The 19458-nt window shown below is 38.0% G+C and overlaps 1 protein-coding gene across 1 annotated transcript in view; it reads right to left on the minus strand.

Annotated features, from left to right (window-relative positions):
- LOC113393634 (GTP-binding protein 2) overlaps positions 1–19458 on the minus strand; it is a 32421-nt gene that overhangs the window by 5635 nt on the left and 7328 nt on the right. Inside the window, exons 5-17 of the mRNA XM_064220173.1 lie at positions 19317–19449; positions 18731–18943; positions 18503–18596; positions 17456–17571; positions 15643–15807; positions 14379–14540; positions 4827–4936; positions 4050–4161; positions 3623–3737; positions 3322–3551; positions 2856–3101; positions 1207–1302; positions 452–579 (exon numbers count right to left, since the gene is read on the minus strand). Coding sequence (XP_064076243.1) covers positions 452–579; positions 1207–1302; positions 2856–3101; positions 3322–3551; positions 3623–3737; positions 4050–4161; positions 4827–4936; positions 14379–14540; positions 15643–15807; positions 17456–17571; positions 18503–18596; positions 18731–18943; positions 19317–19449 — 1920 coding nt within the window. The remainder of the gene's footprint in view (positions 1–451; positions 580–1206; positions 1303–2855; positions 3102–3321; positions 3552–3622; positions 3738–4049; positions 4162–4826; positions 4937–14378; positions 14541–15642; positions 15808–17455; positions 17572–18502; positions 18597–18730; positions 18944–19316; positions 19450–19458) is intronic.

Genomic DNA, 19458 nt, shown 5'->3' on the forward strand with positions numbered 1-19458 from the left:
TAAATGAGTTTTGTCGCAAAGTCAATAAATCATTCTTGGGGCAAGGTATCCGCATGTATAATAAAATTCCGCAGATATTTTTAACTTTGCCGTTTCATAGATTTAAGTCATTTGTAAAAAATACATTTGTAAAGAAGGCATATTATTCGATACAAGATTATACAGATGATAAAAAAGCGTGGAGTTAATGACTTCCAGGCAAGTTATATTGCATACATATATAATTGTATTTAACTAACATGACTGTATTTTTAGATGTTGAAAAAGAGTAACTACTGAGTTTCTTGCCGGTTCTTCTCGGTAGAATCAACATTCCGAACCGGTGGTAGCTTTACTTTAAATAGTTTGTTAAATGACGATTCAAAAGTGCATGTAAAAGCCTACTCGAATAAAGTATATTTTGATTTAGTTTTTCTCCATGACGTAATTGAAAGATGATTCAAGGACGCACCTGGTGCCGAGGCCGGCCGTGAACAGCAGGCGGCGGCCGCGCACGAGGTACTCGGGGCAGCGCGCGAAGCGGAACAGCACGGACGCCGTCTCGCCCGCGCGCAGCACGCTGTGCGGCGACATTATGCCCTGCGGGGGGGGGGGGGGAGGGGACGGTATTAACGACTCACTTCTTTTGTGACAGTTTGATTTTTAGATTTAGAAATTGATAGATTAGTCGAGACAAATGGAGGTCCTTTATAATAGTGATTCGTTTCGCTTATAATAATTTTTGTATGGTTTTTGTTTTGTTTTAAAAAAATATATTTCGAGTTGATTTTTTTATTAGAGTTAATTAAATTTAACTATTTCAATTTCTAGAATTGTATTAGAAAAGTAATGTTATTTTGATCAAGGAATAAACAAGTCTTAACATTTTTTTTTTTTATTTATTTACAATCAATATCGGAAATAAAACGATTGCCTCCTTTTTACTTGTTTGTTATATTAAAAACTAGTTATCGCCTGCAGCTTCGTCTCCGAATTAACGTTCGTTATTTGCAAGTTTTAATATAAAAACCCTACCCTATATGCTACTCTAGACTATAATATATATCTGTGCCAAATTAAATTCCGATATTAAAAACTGCAAATTAATAACGCGTTTGTGAATTTTAAGAAAAGAATCCGCAAGTATTCGTCATACATGTAATACTATCCCGTTTTTTGAACGAAAAAAACAAATGGCCATTCGAAATATAACAAGTAAATGCTTACCTCGATAATAGCCGTCTGCTGCACGTTACCGACGTGCACGGAGCACTGGAACCCGGGATATATAGCCGTCGAGTGTCTCAGCACGTGAACGGACGCCTGTTACGTGAAAACAAAAAAAAAAAAAATAACAATGGCTGCTGGGGGACACCCGATTGAAACGAAGTTGTTTTCGCTAAACATTATCAATACATCATCATCCTCCTGCCCTCATCCCAATTATACTTGGGGTCGGCGCAGCATGTCTTCTTCTTCCATACTTCTCTGTCGGACTCCATGCTTCTAAGGGTTTTGGCTTAAATTTTGCAGTCGGCCGCCTGCCTGACACCAACCCTCCTTGGGAATGCTGTCGTGGTGGTTTACCCGCCACCGTGCGGGTAGCCCAAAGTGCAGGTGATATGCAGTGGGCCTTAAATACCATTAGTCGCCTCTTACGACACCCACGGGTAGAGTTGGGGAGGTCCTATTCTAATCCGGGACCAGACGGACATTATCAATACATTACATAGTATAAAACAAAGTCGCTTCCCGCTGTCTGTCTGTCCCTATGTATGCTTAGATCTGTAAAACTACGCAACGGATTTTGATGCGGTTTTTTTTTAATAGATAGAGTGATTCAAGAGGAAGTTTTATATATTTAATGAATCCATGATACAATACACGCATAATATAATAAAACCGTATATAAAAGACACAGTCAGAGAGAAAGAGAGGGAAATATCGCATGGAGTATATATATCCGTTACGTCACGATTTCTAGCAGTTCCCCACCGACTACGTCCTGAGCCGAGGTGCGATCTCATAGGAGACACCCTCAGGACGAACGTCACTCTCGAGCCCAAAAGGGTTCATCTTAAGGCAGAGTCTTAACACTCGCCCCAACGTTCGGTGACGCTGTAAAGGCCAGTAGGGCCAACAGCAATACCCAAACAAAACAAAAAAAAAAAAAAAAAATTTAGCAGTTCACTCTACTGTAAGCCAAAAATACCTCCAAACTGAGTACTACGGACTAGATGGCGTTCCCAACACTCACTCTGATCGACTGAACTTAACTGCAGACTGTTCACCTGACATTAGTGTGGCTTTGCCGTTCGTTCGGCGTACGCGTACGGAGCCGCGTTAACAGTTCGAAAATCCAAAACAAAGTATGAACTTGGACTTCAATATCAATTCAGTAGTCAACTAAGTTAAAAACTACTGATCGCTCAAGTAATCAAATACCTAACTAATAATATTTTGATACCACAATAGAAATCTCATCTAACTATCCGTCACATTTATAGGGACGACATATTGTTACGCCATGATGAACGAAACGCGTAAGCGCCACAAAATTCCCGGCGCTTACGACGTTTCGGTCGCGGGAAAACTGTTCTCTAAAAAGCGATCTAGCGCTGTTTTAATATTTTGTTTAGATGACACTGTGAAAATTTATCGCTGCAGCGAATTATAGATCTAACTTTTACCGGTATTCGAATTGTTTACATGAACTTTCTCATGAACTTTTCATTATGAACTGTGCAAATCTAAAGTTTGTTTATCTTTACTAGTCCTGCCATTGAAATTTACTCTGAGACGTTACGCGCGTCTACCAAAGTGAATCAAAAATATTGCTAAAGATATGGTACCAATCCAGGTGGATTTCGACTCACCTGGAAGTATATACAGCCCCTAGGGTCGTTCGGGTCTTCGAGGAACACCAAGTCGTCGCACACGCAGCGCCCCTGCGCGCCGTACTTGTCGTCGTCCGCCACGAACACGTTCGCGCACTTCGTGTCCGAGCTCTTGGTGAGGCTGTTCTTAGCGTTGGCTATGTCCTGGAGGATGTTCTTGTTCTGCCTCCTGGCGTTCTTGCGATTCTTCTCCGAATTTTGCGACGATTGGACCAGTTCTGATATCTGTTACGATTAAATGTTTATGTTTTATTCAAAAACGATCGTAGTTGCATTGTTGAATATAAAAGGATTGCACTAGTTTATTGTCAAATAAATCTATCATCCGTTCGGAAAGATCTGACAGGAACCCGAGAGGAACTTGTGAACGAAACTCACCGAAACCATTCTGTTTTTCATTTGTTTCGTATTAAGTGTTAAGTAGAGAACCGCATACGAGACCCACCTGTCGTCCTCTGCAGGTCCCGGGCGGACAGCCCCCGAAGGTGGGTCGCTCGTGTCCCGCGGCGTAGCCCCCCGGGCGCGCCAGCAGCACCATGCCCTGCCGCAGGCCCGGCGGGAAGCGCCCCAGGCCGAGCGACGCCGACTGCCCCGCGCGCACGCTGCCGCACGGGACGCGGTTGCGGTATATCGTGCGCACCGAGATCTCCGCGAACTCGCCGGACTCCAGCGGACCTGGGGGGGGAGGTCTACGTGTAATGGCTCCGGCATTTCATGCGTGAACATCGCGGTAGACTGCAACGAACCTATGATGAGTTCGTCGCCCTCGAACAGCCGCCCTCGCGCGAGCAGGCCTCCCACGACGGGGCCCGTCGAGTCCCCCACGTGGAATATTTCATCGATTTGAAACTCGCACGCCTCCTGCAAAGTGACATCGCTCGTTTGCAACAATTACGCGTTAAACGTATTTAGTATAATATTGTTCCAGAGAGGATAATGTCGACCCACGACGGGGTCATTCTTAACTGGCCGGAATACTGTGCTGAAGCTAAAGTGCACAGGTGTCTGCACAACGACATCACATTTGGACTCGATCTGATATACTACAGATCAGGAACAGGCTTTTGCGTGCTCTTGGCACGGGAGAGGCAGCACGACTTTTTAGCTCCGAGCTGTTGTCTAATAATCTCAAGTTTGCTGGTTCATGTGTGGGAGGGAGGGGGGTACACTGACGTCCTCGGGTCGCTGCAGCAGGTCCCGGCGCGGCTGCAGCGCCAGCAGACACGCGTGCAGCGCGTTGAGGCCGGCGCCGCGCACGCAGCTCACCGGGAACACGGCCACCCGCCTGCGGACAGCGCGCCAGCGTTGCTGAGAACTCGACTCTTACGCTAATTAAACCACTTTCGCTGGTGCCGACATTTGTGTAAAAGGACAAAATATCATCGTGACTAAGAAATCATCAAGAGTTGTCACCCATCAAGATCATCGTTCCTTACAAAAACAAAATATATTTTATTCAAGTAGACTTATTCAAACAACTTTGAATCTTATGGTTCAGAACTTAAGATTAAACAAAAAAAAAAGAGTATTCGCAGCCATTATTTACCGACAAATCAACAAATAAAACATTATCATTATTATTTATTCTACATAGAATTATTACATTTCATACATTACATTAACAGCCTGTAAACACTGCTGGACTAAGGCCTCCTCTCCCTTTGAGGAGAAGGTTTGGAGAATATTCCACCACGCTGCTCGAATGCGGGTTGGTGGAATACACATGTGGCAGAATTTCGTTGAAATTAGACACATGCAGGTTTCCTCACGATGTTTTCCTTCAACGCCGAGATGAATTATAACACAAATTGAGCACATAAAAATTCAGTGGTGCCTGCCTGGGTTCGAGCCCGCAATCATCGGTTAAGATGCACGCGTTTTAACCACTGGGCCATCTCGGTTCATGGAATTATTAGTACGAAATAAACTCTGGCATGTTTGGGTACTCACTCCTCCTCCTTTTTGATCTCTTCGTCTACACTGTCTATGGTATCTAACAATGACTTCTGCGGCGCGACGCAGTTCCTCGCCATGTTTTCGTCCGTTATTAATAGAGGTTTCTGGAATAATAATATTTATTTAATATATATATATACGACATCATATCATAATCTTAGGTTTTACTGGAAAATCTTAAGATTTACCTTAGTTCGAGCTTTTACAGTAACATATATATATATACTAGCTGTGCCCGCGACTTCGTTCGCGTAGTTGTCGGAAACACTATCATGATTATCGTTTAATTGCTCACGTTGGTTTTTGTTATTATAATCGTCAATAAGATTTAATAATATGTTTTACAGTACTTTAGCGTAGATTATATTTTTAGTTTTATTTTCTTGTGGTAGAAGAACATACTGATTTTGCCCGCAACCCGATCTTGACAACGCGACATATAGTTGGCCGTGTGAAAAGCAGTCTTGACGTAAATCGATTCCTACGTGTTTAAATGTTTGGCCCTGTGATTTATTAATGGTTACGGCAAAAGATAACTTAATGGGAAATTGAATTCTTTTAAAATTAAAAGGTACATCATTTGGAATCATTGGGATGCGAGGTATAAGCACTGTTTGACCAACTGCCGGACCAGTCAAAACTGTTGCAACGATCACGTTATTGCGAAGGAATTTTACTTGAAGGCGGGTCCCGTTACATAAATTTGTTGGTTTAAGATTTCTGAGTAAAATTATCGCAGCACCTATTTTTAACTTCAGGGAATGTGGTGGAAGGCCGCTCGGGTTTAAAGAATTGAGAAACTCTTGCGGGTAATGGACAGCATCTTCTTGATCCATTACATTATCAATAGATGTGTGGGTAGTTATATCGCCTGGAAGTTTGGTTAAAATTAGGTCGTTAATTTCGTCAACGCTACTATTTCTCGCCGCCAATATTGCCCTTTGACACATCCATTGGTAATCTTTATTTTCTATTTCGACGATATTAGGGTAAACTTTTGATATTAAATCCTCTATGCTAGTCACTTTTTCTCCTAAATCGCGATCAATTTCAATTTTATTTTCAGAATGAGGTACTTTTCCATCTCCTATTAAAAGTAACTTTGAAGGAAAATTTGTACTTCCTCCCCCCAAATGTGCTCTCATATTCGTAGATAGTTTTAAGGTATGGACAAATTTCCATAACGGTGAACTTTTAAGGCAAGACCTTACAATGTCTGCTCTAGTTCCTCTTAAAATTACCGGTAAAGTTTGTCTAAATAAATTACCAACATCTGTGTTTTTATTGCTTATTGTTATACGGTCAATTATGACAACCCTTTTCTTAAACATAAAAGAAATATTGTACAATAGTGTACGATTGCGAATATTTTTTTTGTTAACAATTCGATGCAGGTGTATCGACATCTGGATGTAAGACAAAAGAAAAAGTCAATTGTAAATAAATAAATCACAAACAAAATTCATACTCTGCCAAAACAAACAAAACGTTCATCAGGAAATGTAATAGTAAATCTGAATGACTTTTCTTTGTCTTGGATTAGGAGAAAAGTTCATGAATTGTAATACCTGACGGTAGACATGTTTGCTTAAACACTCAATTTTGATTCCAATTTTCTGTCATTATATAGGACCACTATGTACGTATAGGGTTTAAAAAAACATCAAGAAGAAGTGTATTTATCGATAGACCACATTTACAAATTTGGAGTATATCATATATTTACAAACCTACCTTGGCTGACACCGCCTCCAAAAATAACAATAATTTTAACTATAATATATTATCGTAATAACTTTGCTGACTTTTAAATAGTCTAAATATTTTTAATTTCATTTCACATAGTATAAATCTAAAAAATATTGTGATCATTGTTTGTTATTCATAGGTTTGTGTTAAGTTAGATTTAAAGTGGGTAGGTACATACTTATCTCCTTGCGTGGAAACACAGAACGTACCTACATATTGGTAAGTAGAATAAGTTACTTGATTATTAAGTTGTAGAATAATAAGCAATTATTTTTTACTTTTTAGAGCATATTATTTTTTTTCTCTTTTGAAGTCGGTTTTTTTTTGTCAAAATTTTTGTTTCTAAAAGATTCGGCCAAGTATCGCTAACGTGCTCCTTAGAATTGTTCCGTTCCCTTCCGTACCGTTACTTTGTCATGGATCCTATGCTCAGAACCTTACCAAACTTTCACCATAGTACCCTTGAAGTATATCCTTTATAATAAAAAAAGAATCATTAAAATTGGTTGGCACAATTTTGAGTTATTCACCTATTTATCGCGCACATACATAATGCACATTTAAGACTTATATCGTTTTCATAAGGATACCATCATCGTAACAGGATAAAATTAAAATGGGGCCCCAGGGGAAGCACTACCTTTCAAACAAAAAAAAATTATCAAAATCCAGTGAAAAGTTATGAGGTAACAGACATATAAAAAAAAAATTATTTTCTCAGTGATGATTAATCTGCATCGGTGAAAGTATCGCTCGCCATTTTGAACTTTTTTACGTGTGTAATGTAATTTTTATACCTTATTTATACCGTGAAACGTTTGAATTGTTTACTTGCAAAGTACGAAGGAATGTTCATTGAAATTTTATCTTATATCGTAAGTTAAAACTACAGCAGATTATGATTTAAATGTAACCGATTTTAAACGATAAAAAATAATGAGCAAATAAGCTGATAACAAAACCTAATTTTGATAAATAATTTAACTATTAAGAATGTTAATTTTTTTAAGTCGTTATGTGCATTGCTACTTCGCAGAACTACACCCGCGGGTGAGAGGGGCGAGCGCGGCGGCGGGGCTGACCCGCCTCCCCCTCAGCCGCCGCCGCGCCCCGCCTGCTAGCACACTCTTAACAAATAGACATATAGTGTCACGGACTTTTTTTTTATTATTAAAAGAGGAATATATCTTTCATACACATTTTTTGAGTAACTTAAAACGTTTATGCTGCGCACGCATCGAAAGTCCATAAATGTGAATAATTTTCCCCGTTTTTGCAACATTTCTCACTGTCGCTGCGCTCCTATTGGTCGCAGCGTAATGTTATATAGCCTAAAGCCTTCCTCTATAATTGGACTATTCAACAAAAAAAGAATTTTTCAAATCGGACCAGTAGTTCCTGAGATTAGCGCGTTTAAACAAACAAACAAACTCTTCCGCTTTATATTATATACTAGCTGTGCCCGCGACTTCGTTCGCGTAGTTGTCGGAAACACTATCATGATTATCGTTTGATTGCTCACGTTGGTTTTTGTTATTATAATCGTCAATAAGATTTAATAATATGTTTTACAGTACTTTAGCGTAGATTATATTTTTAGTTTTATTTTCTTGTGGTAGAAGAACATACTGATTTTGCCCGCAACCCGATCTTGACAACGCGACATATAGTTGGCCGTGTGAAAAGCAGTCTTGACGTAAATCGATTCCTACGTGTTTAAATGTTTGGCCCTGTGATTTATTAATGGTTACGGCAAAAGATAACTTAATGGGAAATTGAATTCTTTTAAAATTAAAAGGTAAATCATTTGGAATCATTGGGATGCGAGGTATAAGCACTGTTTGACCAACTGCCGGACCAGTCAAAACTGTTGCAACGATCACGTTATTGCGAAGGAATTTTACTTGAAGGCGGGTCCCGTTACATAAATTTGGTGGTTTAAGATTTCTGAGTAAAATTATCGCAGCACCTATTTTTAACTTCAGGGAATGTGGTGGAAGGCCGCTCGGGTTTAAAGAATTGAGAAACTCTTGTGGGTAATGGACAGCATCTTCTTGATCCATTACATTATCAATAGATGTGTAGGTAGTTATATCGCCTGGAAGTTTGGTTAAAATTAGGTCGTTAATTTCGTCAACGCTACTATTTCTCGCCGCCAATATTGCCCTTTGACACATCCATTGGTAATCTTTATTTTCTATTTCGACGATATTAGGGTAAACTTTTGATATTAAATCCTCTATGTTAGTCACTTTTTCTCCTAAATCGCGATCAATTTCAATTTTATTTTCAGAATGAGGTACTTTTCCATCTCCTATTAAAAGTAACTTTGAAGGAAAATTTGTACTTCCTCCCCCCAAATGTGCTCTCATATTCGTAGATAGTTTTAAGGTATGGACAAATTTCCATAACGGTGAACTTTTAAGGCAAGACCTTACAATGTCTGCTCTAGTTCCTCTTAAAATTACCGGTAAAGTTTGTCTAAATAAATTACCAACATCTGTGTTTTTATTGCTTATTGTTATACGGTCAATTATGACAACCCTTTTCTTAAACATAAAAGAAATATTGTACAATAGTGTACGATTGCGAATATTTTTTTTGTTAACAATTCGATGCAGGTGTATCGACATCTGGATGTAAGACAAAAGAAAAAGTCAATTGTAAATAAATAAATCACAAACAAAATTCATACTCTGCCAAAACAAACAAAACGTTCAACAGGAAATGTAATAGTAAATCTGAATGACTTTTCTTTGTCTTGGATTAGGAGAAAAGTTCATGAATTGTAATACCTGACGGTAGACATGTTTGCTTAAACACTCAATTTTGATTCCAATTTTCTGTCATTATATAAGACCACTATGTACGTATAGGGTTTAAAAAAACATCAAGAAGAAGTGTATTTATCGATAGACGAGATTTACAAATTTGGAGTATATCATATATTTACAAACCTACCTTGGCTGACACCGCCTCCAAAAATAACAATAATTTTAACTATAATATATTATCGTAATAACTTTGCTGACTTTTAAATAGTCTAAATATTTTTAATTTCATTTTACATAGTATAAATCTAAAAAATATTGTGATCATTGTTTGTTATTCATAGGTTTGTGTTAAGTTAGATTTAAAGTGGGTAGGTACATACTTATCTCCTTGCGTGGAAACACAGAACGTACCTACATATTGGTAAGTAGAATAAGTTACTTGATTATTAAGTTGTAGAATAATAAGCAATTATTTTTTACTTTTTAGAGCATATTATTTTTTTTCTCTTTTGAAGTCGGTTTTTTTTTGTCAAAATTTTTGTTTCTAAAAGATTCGGCCAAGTATCGCTAACGTGCTCCTTAGAATTGTTCCGTTCCCTTCCGTACCGTTACTTTGTCATGGATCCTATGCTCAGAACCTTACCAAACTTTCACCATAGTACCCTTGAAGTATATCCTTTATAATAAAAAAAGAATCATTAAAATTGGTTGGCACAATTTTGAGTTATTCACCTATTTATCGCGCACATACATAATGCACATTTAAGACTTATATCGTTTTCATAAGGATACCATCATCGTAACAGGATAAAATTAAAATGGGGCCCCAGGGGAAGCACTACCTTTCAAACAAAAAAAAATTATCAAAATCCAGTGAAAAGTTATGAGGTAACAGACATATAAAAAAAAAATTATTTTCTCAGTGATGATTAATCTGCATCGGTGAAAGTATCGCTCGCCATTTTGAACTTTTTTACGTGTGTAATGTAATTTTTATACCTTATTTATACCGTGAAACGTTTGAATTGTTTACTTGCAAAGTACGAAGGAATGTTCATTGAAATTTTATCTTATATCGTAAGTTAAAACTACAGCAGATTATGATTTAAATGTAACCGATTTTAAACGATAAAAAATAATGAGCAAATAAGCTGATAACAAAACCTAATTTTGATAAATAATTTAACTATTAAGAATGTTAATTTTTTTAAGTCGTTATGTGCATTGCTACTTCGCAGAACTACACCCGCGGGTGAGAGGGGCGAGCGCGGCGGCGGGGCTGACCCGCCTCCCCCTCAGCCGCCGCCGCGCCCCGCCTGCTAGCACACTCTTAACAAATAGACATATAGTGTCACGGACTTTTTTTTTATTATTAAAAGAGGAATATATCTTTCATACACATTTTTTGAGTAACTTAAAACGTTTATGCTGCGCACGCATCGAAAGTCCATAAATGTGAATAATTTTCCCCGTTTTTGCAACATTTCTCACTGTCGCTGCGCTCCTATTGGTCGCAGCGTAATGTTATATAGCCTAAAGCCTTCCTCTATAATTGGACTATTCAACAAAAAAAGAATTTTTCAAATCGGACCAGTAGTTCCTGAGATTAGCGCGTTTAAACAAACAAACAAACTCTTCCGCTTTATATTATATACTAGCTGTGCCCGCGACTTCGTTCGCGTAGTTGTCGGAAACACTATCATGATTATCGTTTGATTGCTCACGTTGGTTTTTGTTATTATAATCGTCAATAAGATTTAATAATATGTTTTACAGTACTTTAGCGTAGATTATATTTTTAGTTTTATTTTCTTGTGGTAGAAGAACATACTGATTTTGCCCGCAACCCGATCTTGACAACGCGACATATAGTTGGCCGTGTGAAAAGCAGTCTTGACGTAAATCGATTCCTACGTGTTTAAATGTTTGGCCCTGTGATTTATTAATGGTTACGGCAAAAGATAACTTAATGGGAAATTGAATTCTTTTAAAATTAAAAGGTAAATCATTTGGAATCATTGGGATGCGAGGTATAAGCACTGTTTGACCAACTGCCGGACCAGTCAAAACTGTTGCAACGATCACGTTATTGCGAAGGAATTTTACTTGAAGGCGGGTCCCGTTACATAAATTTGGTGGTTTAAGATTTCTGAGTAAAATTATCGCAGCACCTATTTTTAACTTCAGGGAATGTGGTGGAAGGCCGCTCGGGTTTAAAGAATTGAGAAACTCTTGTGGGTAATGGACAGCATCTTCTTGATCCATTACATTATCAATAGATGTGTAGGTAGTTATATCGCCTGGAAGTTTGGTTAAAATTAGGTCGTTAATTTCGTCAACGCTACTATTTCTCGCCGCCAATATTGCCCTTTGACACATCCATTGGTAATCTTTATTTTCTATTTCGACGATATTAGGGTAAACTTTTGATATTAAATCCTCTATGTTAGTCACTTTTTCTCCTAAATCGCGATCAATTTCAATTTTATTTTCAGAATGAGGTACTTTTCCATCTCCTATTAAAAGTAACTTTGAAGGAAAATTTGTACTTCCTCCCCCCAAATGTGCTCTCATATTCGTAGATAGTTTTAAGGTATGGACAAATTTCCATAACGGTGAACTTTTAAGGCAAGACCTTACAATGTCTGCTCTAGTTCCTCTTAAAATTACCGGTAAAGTTTGTCTAAATAAATTACCAACATCTGTGTTTTTATTGCTTATTGTTATACGGTCAATTATGACAACCCTTTTCTTAAACATAAAAGAAATATTGTACAATAGTGTACGATTGCGAATATTTTTTTTGTTAACAATTCGATGCAGGTGTATCGACATCTGGATGTAAGACAAAAGAAAAAGTCAATTGTAAATAAATAAATCACAAACAAAATTCATACTCTGCCAAAACAAACAAAACGTTCAACAGGAAATGTAATAGTAAATCTGAATGACTTTTCTTTGTCTTGGATTAGGAGAAAAGTTCATGAATTGTAATACCTGACGGTAGACATGTTTGCTTAAACACTCAATTTTGATTCCAATTTTCTGTCATTATATAAGACCACTATGTACGTATAGGGTTTAAAAAAACATCAAGAAGAAGTGTATTTATCGATAGACGAGATTTACAAATTTGGAGTATATCATATATTTACAAACCTACCTTGGCTGACACCGCCTCCAAAAATAACAATAATTTTAACTATAATATATTATCGTAATAACTTTGCTGACTTTTAAATAGTCTAAATATTTTTAATTTCATTTTACATAGTATAAATCTAAAAAATATTGTGATCATTGTTTGTTATTCATAGGTTTGTGTTAAGTTAGATTTAAAGTGGGTAGGTACATACTTATCTCCTTGCGTGGAAACACAGAACGTACCTACATATTGGTAAGTAGAATAAGTTACTTGATTATTAAGTTGTAGAATAATAAGCAATTATTTTTTACTTTTTAGAGCATATTATTTTTTTTCTCTTTTGAAGTCGGTTTTTTTTTGTCAAAATTTTTGTTTCTAAAAGATTCGGCCGAGTATCGCTAACGTGCTCCTTAGAATTGTTCCGTTCCCTTCCGTACCGTTACTTTGTCATGGATCCTATGCTCAGAACCTTACCAAACTTTCACCATAGTACCCTTGAAGTATATCCTTTATAATAAAAAAAGAATCATTAAAATTGGTTGGCACAATTTTGAGTTATTCACCTATTTATCGCGCACATACATAATGCACATTTAAGACTTATATCGTTTTCATAAGGATACCATCATCGTAACAGGATAAAATTAAAATGGGGCCCCACGGGAAGCACTACCTTTCAAACAAAAAAAAATTATCAAAATCCAGTGAAAAGTTATGAGGTAACAGACATATAAAAAAAAAATACAGACGAATTGATAACCTCCTCCTTTTTGAAGTCGGTTGAAAACAAACAATATTAACCTAAACGTAATAAGATAAACAAACCGAACAATAAGAAGTTTAGATTGTTTCTCCTTTGGTGTTATTATTTCATAAGGTGATTATAGTACAACCGTGTTGAATATGCTTGAACGTAATAGAAATTACTTGAAATATTGAACTACTAATTTATTTGTGTAGTCATTTTAAACGATATTCACCTATTTGCTTATTTGCATAATTTATTTTCTCAGTGATGATTAATCTGCATCGGTGAAAGTATCGCTCGCCATTTTGAACTTTTTTACGTGTGTAATGTAATTTTTATACCTTATTTATACCGTGAAACGTTTGAATTGTTTACTTGCAAAGTACGAAGGAATGTTCATTGAAATTTTATCTTATATCGTAAGTTAAAACTACAGCAGATTATGATTTAAATGTAACCGATTTTAAACGATAAAAAATAATGAGCAAATAAGCTGATAACAAAACCGAATTTTGATAAATAATTTAACTATTAAGAATGTTAATTTTTTTAAGTCGTTATGTGCATTGCTACTTCGCAGAACTACACCCGCGGGTGAGAGGGGCGAGCGCGGCGGCGGGGCTGACCCGCCTCCCCCTCAGCCGCCGCCGCGCCCCGCCTGCTAGCACACTCTTAACAAATAGACATATAGTGTCACGGCCTTTTTTTTATTATTAAAAGAGGAATATATCTTTCATACACATTTTTTGAGTAACTTAAAACGTTTATGCTGCGCACGCATCGAAAGTCCATAAATGTGAATAATTTTCCCCGTTTTTGCAACATTTCTCACTGTCGCTGCGCTCCTATTGGTCGCAGCGAAATGTTATATAGCCTAAAGCCTTCCTCTATAATTGGACTATTCAACAAAAAAAGAATTTTTCAAATCGGACCAGTAGTTCCTGAGATTAGCGCGTTTAAACAAACAAACAAACAAACTCTTCCGCTTTATATATTAGTATAGATATAAATATATAATATATATATATATCTTCTCACCATCAAACGATTTATTGTTCACTTTAAACGAGTTTAAAGACAGGCTAGGCAGACGGCCCACTTATTTTATCCGTTATAAAAAATCCACTGACCTTATTAGCGGGTTCCAACAACTGCGCCAGCCTCGCAACAACAGTATTGATGTTGCTAACGAGTTCGCACTTGTTGATAACCGCGAAGAACGGCATGTCTAAGGCGAGCAGCAGCCCGATGTGTTCTTCGGTGATACGAGTAATACCCGCAGTTGCCGATATCTAGGAATCAAAGTTACATGTTAACCAGTGGTTAGAACGCGTGCATCTTAACCGATGATTTCGGGTTCAAACCCAGGCAGGCACCACTGAATTTACATGTGCTTAATTTGTGTTTATAATTCATCTCGTGCTCGGCGGTGAAGGAAAACATCGTGAGGAAACCTGCATGTGTCTAATTTCAACGAAATTCTGCCACATGTGTATTCCACCAACCCGCATTGGAGTAGCGTGGTGGAATATGCTCCAAAAAAACTTCTCCTCAAAGGGAGAGGAGGCCTTAGCCCAGCAGTGGGAAATTTAGCGGCTGCTAATGTAATGTTAACAAAAAAACATAAATAAGGCACATTACATTACATCAATACAAGATTATATCAAAGATCAATATCGTGATCTTATTAATTGATTTCTAGACAGAATATATGTAAATAAATAAATAAATATCGGACAACGTCACATACATTACTCTGATCCCAATGTAAGTAGCTAAAGCACTTGTCTTATGTAAAATCAGAAGTAACGACGGTACCACAAACACCCAGACCCAAGACAACATAGGGAACTAATGAACTTTTTCTACATCGACTCGGCTGGGTATCGAGCCTCGGACCTCGGAGTGGTGTACCCATGAAAACCGTTGTACACACTACTCGACCACAGAGGTCGTCAAAATGTAAATTTAATTATACTTTATGGACACACTCTGTGATTAAGATGGTATAAAAGAGTAACTACCGAGATTCTTGCCGGACCTTCTCGATACAATTTACATTCCGAAATGTCGATAACTTTAAATTTAATTAAATCATGTAAAACATTTCAAGTGCTCGCAAGAGCCTACTTGAATATAGTATATTTTGATTTGATTTATAAAACTTAAATAAAAAAAAAATCTTAAATAAAAATAATGGTTGTATAAAGGGCTACAGTGCCATCTGTTGGATTATTTAGCAAACCTATTAACAGTAATCATAAATAATCAGTCGGTATGTCACGAAGGACATCATTAATAGAGGCAGACATTAACTAAGTACTAGTACTTTGTATGAAGATGACAATGAGATTAAAAATAATCGTGCCAAAGTTTTTGGCTACATATACTCACAACGAGCATGGCGTAGTGCGGGGAATAGCCCGTGAGGCCGTGCAGCGTGGTGCGCTGGTACTTGCTGTGGCCCGCCAGGTCCAGGAACGACACCAGCTTGGCGCTCCGTTCTCCGATGCGCTCCGCCGTCATCAGCTCGGAGCAGCCGTAGTTGACGACATTACCCTGAGTATTTCAATTGACTTTATTAATACTAGCTACACAATCCGGCTTCGCTTAAGTCAACATAGAACGTCTGTATCGTATACATATAAACGTATCCGTTTACGCGGCTTCAGATACTCCCGTCGGCATGTTTCCGACATCTTCAACGATCATCTTCAAACTTCAGTCAATAAACACAAATCTATACTGAATTATACAACAAAAACTTTCTCATGAATCACTCCGTCCGTTACTGAAAACCGTATGAAAATCCGTTCGGTAGTTTCTGAGTTCATCGCGTTCAGACGGACAGAGAGATACAGCAGGATGACGATAATTTTTTTTTATGTCATACAGGTAGGCGGACTGGCAAAAGTGCCCCTGGCAATACTGCCTATAGACATTGGTAATTCAAAAAATATCAATTGTTCCTCATCTTATATATTAACAGCGTAAGCAGATTTTTGTCCCAATGATTGTGGGACGATAGCTGCACATAAAAAATCGGTTATGGTCTCATTTACAAGAGCTCCGGCCGTTGGTATGCAGAAAAATTGCAAAGGATTGCGATTTACCAAATTGTTACAATTTAACAAGTAATTAATTTTTGAGAGCGTAAATGTTACTGGTCGACTAGAGAGCTTTACTACGGCTATAAAAAAATTAAAACCGTAAACAAAATTAAAGTAAATTGTCATCCACAAACTCCAATTTTAACTGAACTAATATATACTATTTCATATTTATAGACATTTTACTGGCAATATCAGGATTATTCAAGATAAGTAGGCGTATATTCAAAAGATTTTATATGAACGATCCACAAATTCAGTGAGTTTTTAATCAAACAAATCAATTACACAGATATATTCACAATAGTCATCAATGTCGATTCTTTAATAAATCATTTACAAAAACACGCATAAATCACTGAATCTATTACAAAAGAATAAAGATAATGTTGGAAATTAGCGATTCGTCGCAAACGTGGTGCGCGGGAAATCTTGAATGTAACTGTCGATCCAAGATGGCTGCCGCGCTACCATCGACGCGACGCTTCACTAGAGCGCCGTTCAACTCCCATTGACACTCTTTTCCAACCAGTATGAATAAACAAGATGGCGCACCATGCGTCGTCATATTAAAAATTTCATTTAAAAGACTTTTTATCATTTTGGCGCCGAATGTAGATTAGAGACTTGTAGTTTACAATGAAATTAAATCAAAACAAAATCTGTTATAGGTTTCGAAATTCCTAAAAAGTATTTTGAATAAACGCAAAGTTAACCCACTCACCCTTCAAACCGGAACACAACAATACTGAGTACTGCTGTTTGGAGGTAGAATATCTGATGAGTGGGTGGTACCTACTCAGACGGGCTTGCACAAAGCCCTACAACCAAGCAGGTATTTATCTAATTCAATTGTTTTTGAATTCATTAAGTCCACTTTATCAATTATCCCTATTTTGGCCTTGGTTAGTCAGTGGAAACAATAACATATAGTCGTTATATTTGAACAGTTGTTTAAAAATTGTAAGACAAACATTGTTCCTCAAACAAGATAGAACCGAAACACCATAATACTAAGTATTATTGTTCAAGCTACTTACAAAATGATATTTTATTTCGTCTCAGTTAAAAGTTCGTCGTAATACTTTTTCACTCACCTGAGCATCGAAGCCGAGTATCTCGTGGCTGAGAGAAGACGTCCTCCCACTTTTCACTTCGTGCAAATGTCTGAACATGTTCAAACGAGCGCTCCCTCTACCGTTATCAAGTTCACCTGTAATAACAAATATAATTTAACATACACATAACATAAACAGCCTGTAAGTTTCCCACTGCTGGGCTAAGGCCTCCTCTCCCTTTGAGGAGAAGGTTTGGAGCATATTCCACCACGCTGCTCCAATGCGGGTTGGTGGAATACACATATGGCAGAATTTCGTTGAAATTAAACACATGCAGGTTTCCTCACGATGTTTTCCTTAACCGCCGAGCACGAGATGAATTATAACACAAATTAAGCACATAAAAATTCAGTGGTGCCTGCCTGGGTTTGAACCCGCAATCATAGGTTAAGATGCACGCGTTCTAACCACTGGGCCATCTCGGCTTATATGATTTAAAAAAGTAAAACAACACGCTTTTAGCTCGCACTTAAAATTACAAATGGAGCATTTTGTCCAAAAATAATAGTTTAAAAAAGTAAAAAACACGGTTTTAGCTTTAAGTACCCTTTCATTTAATACCCATATCATGGGGGTGGATTTCAACCAGCCAGTCCGCCATCTTGAGGAGGCCGCCATATTGGATTTGTAATGACGTTTCTTAGCTAGTCAGGTATTGTCATCAGAACTCAGAGCGTGTGTAAAATTTCATCCTGATCGAAGACCGGGAAGTGGGTCAAATTAAGATTCCACTACTACACATTTTTAACCGACTTAAAAAAAAGAGGTTTCTCATTTCTTTTTTTTGCCAGTTACCTCAGAACTCCGTCATTTATAAAGCTATTTTTTGTGGATGTTTTGTAACTGAAGAGGAAGGATTGAGCAAAGAGGCTTTATTTAAAGCTTAGGAGTTAATTTTCAACGGACTTTTCTGACAAGTACTCTTAATGTTCTAACATGGAATATGTGTCAAAGACTTTCGGATATACAGCCTAATAAATACATAATGATTCTATTGATTTAAACATGACAATTATTTATAAGCACCTTGAGTTAAAACGCCTATAAGTGTCGACTTGCCAGCTTCGTTCGCTCCCATCACCGCAACTCGCAGCTCGACGCTCTGTTGCGTGTCCGCTAACTGGGAAACAACGAAAGTTTTGTCATTTAAATTTTTTTTAACTGCTGTCATTTTTTTGGCAACTGTACCGCAAAGTCTTTCCGAACGCCCGGTTACAGAGCGGCAAATTTACATTGTGTGAATGGGCCGCTCACCTTGCGGATGTACACCTCGGCGACGGCGCGCGCGGGCGCCACGCGGCGCGCCCTGGCGGACACGAGCACGGCGCCGAGCGCACGCGCCATGTCCCGCAGCGCGCGCAGCGAGGCGCGTAGGGCTCCAGCGCGCAGGCCCCGCAGCGCGCCGCAGTCCCGCACGCCCACCACATACACCGCCGCGCCGCCGCCCGACCGCAGGCGCCACTTCAGCTGGGGGCAGAGCGCGCTTAGAAATGCTAATCACAAAGACTCATGGGTTCTGAATTTATCCGACTTTTCACAATTCATGCGTATGCTCTATTGATAAATGCCTTCCATTTTCGTTTCTTTTTTTTAATTTAATTTTAATCACATTTGAAGATAACGGGACCAGGGTTTGAGAGGAAACGTTCAGATAATTTACCCTCAACTTAAAAAAATATGGTTTTCACTTTGCTTCTCTAATATTTATAATAACTATTACTAGCTTTACATCTTACCTAATAGTAATAACTTTACTTTCTTCCCAGACTTCGGAGAAGTGAAATTCATACAAAGCCGCCGCTCTCATTTTTCTCCCTTAACGCTCACAAATATCACTCACCTGTGTCACTAAATGCTGGAAGCGTCTCTCGCACGGCGAAACTAGTTGTAATTTGTATTCGACGTTGCCGAAACGAGGCTCCGGAGGTAGACTCCCGTAGCACTCGTCGCCAGAGTCATCAGCATCGGATGTCCTATGAAGT

Source organism: Vanessa tameamea, chromosome 31 (genome assembly GCF_037043105.1).
Source record: "Vanessa tameamea isolate UH-Manoa-2023 chromosome 31, ilVanTame1 primary haplotype, whole genome shotgun sequence".
NCBI lineage: Eukaryota > Metazoa > Arthropoda > Insecta > Lepidoptera > Nymphalidae > Vanessa > Vanessa tameamea.